This window comes from Rhinoderma darwinii, chromosome 3, assembly GCF_050947455.1.
Source record: "Rhinoderma darwinii isolate aRhiDar2 chromosome 3, aRhiDar2.hap1, whole genome shotgun sequence".
Lineage (NCBI taxonomy): Eukaryota > Metazoa > Chordata > Amphibia > Anura > Rhinodermatidae > Rhinoderma > Rhinoderma darwinii.
Window position 1 is genome coordinate 383,594,468 of NC_134689.1, and position 8,616 is coordinate 383,603,083.

Genomic DNA, 8,616 nt, shown 5'->3' on the forward strand with positions numbered 1-8,616 from the left:
GTGCAAACCTTATCATCAACTACAAAAAACGTATGACTGCTGTGCTTGCCAACAAGGGTTTTGCCACCAAGTATTAAGTCTTGTTTGCCAAAGGGATCAAATACTTATTTCTCTGTGCAAAATGCAAATAAATATATATAATTTTGACCATGTGATTTTCAGGTTTTTTTTTTTATATAATCTATCTCTCACTGGTAAAATTAACCTAGCCTAAAAATTCTAGACTGTTCATGTCTTTGACAGTGGGCAAACTGACAAAATCAGCAAGGGATCAAATACTTATTTCCTTCACTGTAACAGGAATTCATTCTGCAGCTCTGGAGCTTCCAGGACATTATTTAATCGGCTTCCATAAAGGAAGACCGCTGCATTTCCCATTGCTGTGTAAGGATAGTAGAAATCATGCTGCTGACTGCTGCCCTGTGGCAGGCATTTCCTCCATCAGAAGTCTAGAGCTTTAGACTCCAGATTTTATTTTATTTTTTTAATCTTTCTTGCTTTTATAAGGTTGGTGTAACTTTTATGACTTTTTGCTACATCACCCATCATGTTACTTAGTGACTGTGGTTACTCAAGTTATCATAGAGTTAAAGCTGCCACTGGGGGGAGCTTACTGCATTTAACTTAGACTCTGTTCACATCTGTGTCCTGGTTTTCATTTATATCAGGATGCAGTGCCAGATCCATCATACGACTGATACCACCGCGCCCGGTGGAGCCCATTGACTTAAAGGGAACCTGTCACCAGCATTTCACCTATTGAACTTTACTTCTCCCTCACTGGCCGCTGCTATAAAAAGTTCATTGTCGTTATCCCCTCTCCTAAACTCCTCCTCCGACTGCAAATAACGGTCTGCAAACGTTTTGCGCGTTTTATCGTAATAATCCGGTGTCCCTTTGTGCGCTCACCCCAGAAGAGGACATCAATGCACAAGCGCGGGATGTTGTGTGCTGGGGGAAGGCGAGGAGCTGTCAATCAAAAGTAAGAAGGTAAGGTCAACTCGGAAAGACTTGAGGAATGAAGATTTGACTCTTTTCAAATGAAGATCTGACTCTTTTCTTCTCATTAGCATACGGTGTGGGAACACTAAAAAGCTAAATACTAAAGCTACAGAGCCGACTAAGAAGATAATTATAGGTTATATAGAAATTATTTTTCACCCACTACCACCAGGTATAGTCGGTTTAATAGGTGAAATGCTGGTGACAGGTTCCCTTTAAAATGGGGTCTGTCAGGTTCTGTCTTTTTGACGGGAAAACATTGTGCTGCATGCTGCCGTATTTTTCCTGTTAAATGTGACGGAATCTGCGACGGAGGAAGTGAACAGTCTTATACATAGAGCTCCATACTAAAACAGTATGCAGTGTGCTCCCCCTAGTGGCGGCTGCAGGCAGGTAGAATTTTATCACTGTAGCAGGAGCTCTGACCACTATAAAGATATATTAAGAAATTAATTAGCAAAGATTTTTGGACCTATTTAGAAAAAAAAATTTAAGAAAATTATGTTCAAGGATTGACATTCATGATGAGGGCAGTGATACCAATTAGGGTCCCAGAAGCCCCTTTAATCTTTAATTCATTTGATCAATGGGAGTCCCAGTGGTTGGACTCGCACCAATCTCATATCGATAGCATATAAATACTATTCGTACAGCACTTCTTTAAAAAGCATTATATATGCGTGTACATGGGCCCCTTAGCAGAATTCAAAATATGGTCCTCTTCTGATTTATAATGCTGGCTCATGCCACCATTCCCCTCCTTGCTCTCCTCAAGAGAGAATTATGGCATGAGCCTGTGGTGGTACCCGTTCACTTATTTAGTATTAAGAGTAGGTTCTCATAGTCCATAGGGAAAGGGGATGAGGCCAGCCTAAGCTGAACTCCCTCTTTCTATGGGCACCATAGCAACTTCATTGGCAGCCCTGGCACTATATAGAAAATCTTCCAGCTGTCTTTAAAACAGAGCCAAGTCTGGTGGCAACTTTATAAAAACACTCCAGGCTAAAATTCCAGTACAACCCAGTAATAAAAATAATGGAGGTGTTCACTAATGTATCTTCTACTCCTTCACATTGTGCACATTGTTTTCTCCTGACACGATTATAAATCCGAGAATAAGGAGCAGTCTGCTGGATGTCGGGGCCATTGTGATTGCTCCCCCAGTCATGAATAGGCCTAGAAGCTGAGGCCTGTCGTTTTTTGTGTGGTCTTTGTCCTGAACCCCTTTTATAGTGTCGTAGCTCCCCTTGCTTTCAGTATGTTCCAGTCGCTTGAATGTACAAATCCCTCACGCGTTTCCCTTTTTTGTTGAATGTGTCCTTATAGAATGTTCTTTATTATCCTTAATCTGAAAAGCTTGATCAGCATTTTTTTTTTCTTTCCCCGCAGCCCCCAGAGGAAGTGTATTCATCCGGTGACTCGTTGACAATCAGGTTCCACTCCGACGACTCAATTAACAAGAAGGGATTTCACATCCGATACACCAGCACTAAATTCCAGGACACTCTTCATGCCCGCAAGTGATACCCCATGACTCCCTGTCCCCTGCCACATTGAATCCGGGACCAAGTCTGACTACGGGGATGACTCCTGAGCTGCAGGACCCCAAAATCTGATCTGTGGATGTAAGGTTGCAAGCCGCATCACATAGGATAAAGGACTAGATGAGTCTCAGGGATATCCAAAGGCACAGACTCATGCTGGCAGAGGAAAATAGACTTTTTCCATTTTTAGATATACACCCTATTCCATACATATACATACATGACATATACTCTGCCGGAAACACATGGGTCTCATGCTGGTTAACAATATAAGGAAGAACCTACTTTATCCTGTGAACTCTTCTAGCTATGTCTTTAATCACATTCCCTATGGCCAGTATGCTTGTGCTGGCTTCACGACCCTCCTCCCTTCTCTCTAATACTTCTTAATCCTTATTCTGCCTCCTGTCAAATTTGGGGTTTTCGGCTCGTAATCTTTAGCCTTTGTAAGGGCCCCCCTCATTTTTATAGGCCTCTTCCTGCTTTAATCTATTTTGGAAAGACTAGAATTGTACTCACTGAGCCACATACACAAGGTCCGGGACCCGCATGATTCGGTGAGAGCGTCTTCTATGAATATGTGTAAGCTATGGACTCATTAAAGATGGTCGCCACTGTGGTTCTAAGTGTTGGACTGGTGCTCTACTCATGGTGTTGTGGCATTACTGAAAATATAAGGGGACAGCGATTAAATAGGAATGCGCATGAGTGTGATGGCCGCCTGAGTAGGTTATATAACGGTGTTATCAGGTTTGTATGTATTTGTTGAAAAGCATAGATGTGCATGGTCATTGTGTAGATATTTTTATGGGTCCATTCAAGTCATAACCAATTTTTTTTTTTTTATATATAATAATCCATCCAAATGTCTATTTCATTCATAAAAGTAACTAAGCTACATCTGATAGCCCCAAATATACCCCATACCTGTAAGGAAAAAGAAAAAAATCATATCCAATTATTACTTTCTGTCTCCGCCTGAGGCTTCCTTCTGTCCGATTTTTTTTTATTTTTTTACGCCATTTTTGGGTGTATAAGAACTGTCCAAATGTAGAGCAGTAGGTATGAATTCCGGTCACATCAAATAAATAATATTTTTTTTATAATGAAAAGTTATACAATATCCCAACATACTTTCTGTATTAATTTCTCTGGTTGCTGTCTTTTAGTAAGAACCTTTATTTAACCAGGACAGCTTTTTATCCACTTGAAGTAATGCTATGGACTCTGATAACTACTGTAACAATGGAGGTTCCTATGGCTCTGTCACCTACATCAGTTTATCGGCGCTGGAATGTAGTTACTAGCAATGTGTTTTTATTTTAAAAACAATGTTTTTTAACAAAGTTATGGCGTTTAGAACATTTATGCAAATTAGGTCCTTAATGCCCAACTGGGCGGTTTTTTTAATTTTCAACCAAGTGGGCGTATGACAAAGAGGTGTATGACGCTGGCCAATCCGCATCATACACCTCTCTGCCTTACACCCAAGCTAGATTCACTGAGCAGCGTGATCTCGCGAGACCGCGCTGTCACTTCCGCCCACAGGTCCTTCATCCCTGCGTCTGAAGACAGCATCTTTCGTCTCCCTCCAGGCTGCTGCTGCTGCTGCTACTACCGATCCGACGACTGGGACTTCTCATCGGCCTGGAGGGAGACGAAAGATGTTGTCTTCAGACGCAGGGATGAAGGACCTGTGGGCGGAAGTGACAGCGCGGTCTCGCGAGATCACGCTGCTCAGTGAATCTAGCTTGGGTGTAAGGCAGAGAGGTGTATGATGCGGATTGGCCAGCGTCATACACCTCTTTGTCATACGCCCACTTGGTTGAAAATTAAAAAACGCCCAGTTGGGCATTAAGGACCTCATTTGCATAAATGTTCTAAACACCATAACTTTGTTAAAAAACATAGTTTTTAAAATAAAAACACATTGCTAGTAACTACATTCCAGCGCCGATAAACTGATGTAGGAGATAGAGCATTTTTATTCTGGTGACCGAGCCTCTTTAAGCAGAGATTTTGAAAATTGTGAGGAATTGATACAGAAAATTGTATAACTTTTCATTATACAAATAATACCTTTTTATATGCTGAAACCGGAACATCCATTTAAAATGTACCTCTAGTTAGAAGTGCGGATACATATCCCACCAGAAAAGAAAAGTGACGGCAGAAGATGCTGCTGACAGCGGGCAGTCTGATTGCCTAGACAGCCGTACGTCAACGGAAGCCTCTTCTGCAAGCGTCGCCAGATATAACTTGTAAACTTCTGACAGGCTGCCCTATGGAAATGACCGTAGTTTTCATCCGTAATTACAGATGAAATTGCGGACCCATTCATTTCTATTGGTTACGGACACCTTTCCGTATATTTACGGATGTGTGTCCGTGCCGTAGAAATGATCCGCAAAATATAGAACATGTCCTATTATTGTCCGCAATTTCGGATGGTTACAGATGTTTATCCGTAGTCGTCGGATCCGTATTTGTGGACAGTAAAAACCTGTCGTGTGCATGAGGCCTTACACTTTGGTGCCCTATGTCATAGTTACATCACAATGTCTTGCAATCTGTACTAAGATTTGGACCAATCAGAAGCAATACCGATTGGTTCTGTTCTCATCAAATCGGTGATGTGCGTTTGGTGTATACGTTGAGAACACTTCTCGACATATATACTGACGTGCCGATAGACTACTATTAGCTAAACGGATGTAAAAATAGTGTCCTTTTGGCGTATACGTTTTGGCCGGTATACTTCAGCAACTGTCTTGAAAAGCGTAATCGACTCCAATCTTCAATATTAGTGCATCACGCAAAAAAACGTATACAGCGTGGAATACTTTTTGTTCACAATAGGAGCTCATGGCAAATGTATGAAACTGGACAGGCATGCAGTTGCAAACGTTTGAAGCGTGCGTTCGGAGCAATATTCATATGTAGAACGTAACTCTCTAATGTGGTGTGAACACAGCCTAAACTGCAGTTTAGGATGTGTTCACATTACTGTATTTCTTGTATAGATTTAAGCCATGAAAGGTTGTGAAAATATGAGACGTTCTTATACATTAACCGTCCTGTATTGATGACCCATTTCCAGAAACATTGGAGTCCTTTTTCAACTGAAATGGCCTTGTTGCCTATAGCAACCAATCAGAGCTTAGCTTTCCTTTCTTAAACCATTCTGGGAAAATGAGAGCTGCTCTGTGATTGGTTGCGATGGGCAACAAGGCCCTGCACACAGCTTTGCTAAATTAAGTTGCATTCTAGATTCTTCTTTTTTGCTATGCTACTGGACAATATTGCGTCACATACTATTTGCACCCGAATAACCATATTCTTGAGGAAAGCGCATTGCCTGCCGTTTTATAAACCTGTCTCGATAACTAGTTAACTCTCCCTGAGACATTTTCTAGAACAATGACACTTGATATTAACATATAGATAGAAAGTGTTGTTCTTCGTGTCAAGGCAGGGTACAAGCTAAACTATACAAACTAACTGGTGCCATGGCAACAGCAGCAGCTGTGCGAGGGGGTAGCAACTATATACAGGTCTGAGGGTACACGGGGTCACACATTTTATATTTCTCATACAGTTTCACACAGTGGATATTAACCTACTGATCGCATCCACATAAAGGGGTCATGTATAAACGTCTAACACATTCAAAGATCCTCACCACATGCTAAACCAGTAGAGGCTGTGATGGCGTGAGGCTTCTGTAGCGCTACGGTGGCCTCCTCAGAACAGCGAGCGGCGCTCTGGCTTTGATCAAATATATAAATGTTATTTTCATTATGCCATTCTTAGATTTGAACCTTTCTCAAGTCTTCTCAAGCACACACTTTACTAATTATATCTATTATTTATATTGGGCCAACCTATTCTGTATGGAAATTTATGCTGCAGCGATGCCCCTTACTAAGTTGTGGTTCTTTCAGGGATGTACATAGAATGGAAAATGGCGCCCCCTGCTGTTGCTGTTTCCTGCCATCACACTCCACCACAAAATTGGGGTAATTTACCCCCTCATGTTGCTGTGGTTGTGAATGGGGTAGCCCTGTGTAGCTTCACACCAACCATAACAAAGGGTGATCGGACTGGCACTGTTCTCCATAGGCCTATGTTTACAATGTCAAGTGTGGCGTCTCTGAAGACGAGCCCCAGTGTAAATGAGCAGAGCTACCCTATTTTTGTCTGAAGACTGATTTTATAAGGTTTCACCAACAAAATAGCATGTGCGCTAACAGCCGATAATGGCCTTCAACATTATCAAGTAGTGGTTTTACTGTAAAAACATAAAATGACACTAAAAAGTAGTAACAGTCAAGAAGGTGACTAGAGATCCACTTTTTAAAGCTACATATAAAATTAAGTACTTTTACTTTGCTTATTTTCTACCGACCGTTTGTGTTTTGTCGCAATTTCTCTCTAGTCACATTCAATGCTGCATCAAAATTTCTGTTTGTCATGTTAACTCTGTCCCATGGCCCATAGTTCAATATCTATATGGATAAAGCTGTACTGTAGTGCATTGTGGAAAATGTAGTATGCACTAAAAAAAAAAAAAATTGTAGTATGGATTTTCAACTATTGCGCTTTGAATGGAGTAGATATCCTGTAACTTAAAGGTAATCTCTGCTTTTTATTATCCCTTTGCATTAGAAGGGTCCACTAAAAAAAAATAGGTGATCACCGGTTGTGTTGCTGGAACTCCCAGTGAGTAGCAAATGTTTAATTTCCCTACAGCGCCTCCATAGGGAAAATGAAGCATTACATGCTGCCCATTGAAATCAAATGCTTGTCTGGGTAATGCTCGAACAGGCCCAGTCCTCCAGAGTGAGCAACTCGTTGTAGATGTTTTCTGTCGTGGCTAATAGATGGCAGCCCCGAAGGTAGATCTTTAACCCACAAATGCCCTAATAGGGTATGTAAAAAAAAAAATAGATTTTCAAGTGTGGGGACAACCACTTTAAAATATTTGAAAAGTTCCTCTATATTCTATGTAGAATGATGTTAAAAAGTTGAGGTGCATCATAAAGTTCTCCCAAGGGCTCATTCACACTCTGTATCGGTGTTCCCTGTCCCCTCCTATATTTTTTTTTACACAACGACTCCTTTACTACAAATATATGACCAAAAGATGCTATACTGGTGTTTCAAAAAATAACCAAGCCTGGAAAACCAGCAGCCAAGTCATAGTCAATACAATTAGACACAATCTGATTTATTTACTGGTGGTGGTGGCGGTAAACTAGGTATATACCTTTTATTATATACTATATTATATATCAATTGTATCCGACCCCACTAACCAATGCTCTCTCCAGAATTACAGGATTATTGTATGTTAATGAAATTTGAAAAAAGCTGAAATAAAATAACATTAAAAAAAAAATACTTCATGTGAAACAAAAAAATTGACGACGATTCTTCTTCAAACATTACATTTAATAGAAATACAGAATTTACTTGTCCTTTTATTAAACAATAACCATTATGTCTATGATGACAATAGAGTTGCAGGTATTTGCAAGATTACAACTAATGTGACACAGTAAACATTCACATGCAATGAGAAAAGTGCATCATCCGAGAAGTATCACATGTGTGGATGACCGTATATACAGTATGAGAACTGTGAGTACCGCTTTAACCTGGTGATATGAACGACGGTCTTAGACAGTCACACCGTTTTAGAAACAGGTCTACACATAATCAATATATGGCTCAAAATACGGATCTCTTTTATGTGGTCCGTTTATCCTGGGTCCTTAAGAATTATACAATATTTTCCTTGAGGCATCAGTATAATGAGTTAGGCTGGGTTCACACGGCCATGTTACGTCCGTAATGTACGGAACGTATTTCGGCCGGAAGACCCGGACCGAACACACTGCAGGGGGCCGGGCTCCTAGCATCATAATGATGTACGATGCTAGGAGTCCCTGCCTAGCATCGTACAGTACGGGGCAGTTGTCCTGCAGCGAGGCAGGGACTCCTAGCATCGTACATAACTATGATTCTAGGAGCCCGGCCCCCAGCAGTGTGTTCGGTCCGGGTCTTC

General features: G+C 41.0%; 1 protein-coding gene across 1 annotated transcript in view; it reads left to right on the plus strand.

Annotated features, from left to right (window-relative positions):
• Nucleotides 1–3,172, plus strand: part of BMP1 (bone morphogenetic protein 1) — a 102,599-nt gene extending 99,427 nt beyond the window's left edge. Inside the window, exon 20 of the mRNA XM_075858861.1 lies at nucleotides 2,392–3,172. Within this exon, the coding sequence (XP_075714976.1) occupies nucleotides 2,392–2,526 (135 nt within the window). The 3' untranslated portion in view covers nucleotides 2,527–3,172. The remainder of the gene's footprint in view (nucleotides 1–2,391) is intronic.
• The last annotated feature ends 5,444 nt before the right edge of the window (nucleotides 3,173–8,616 follow it).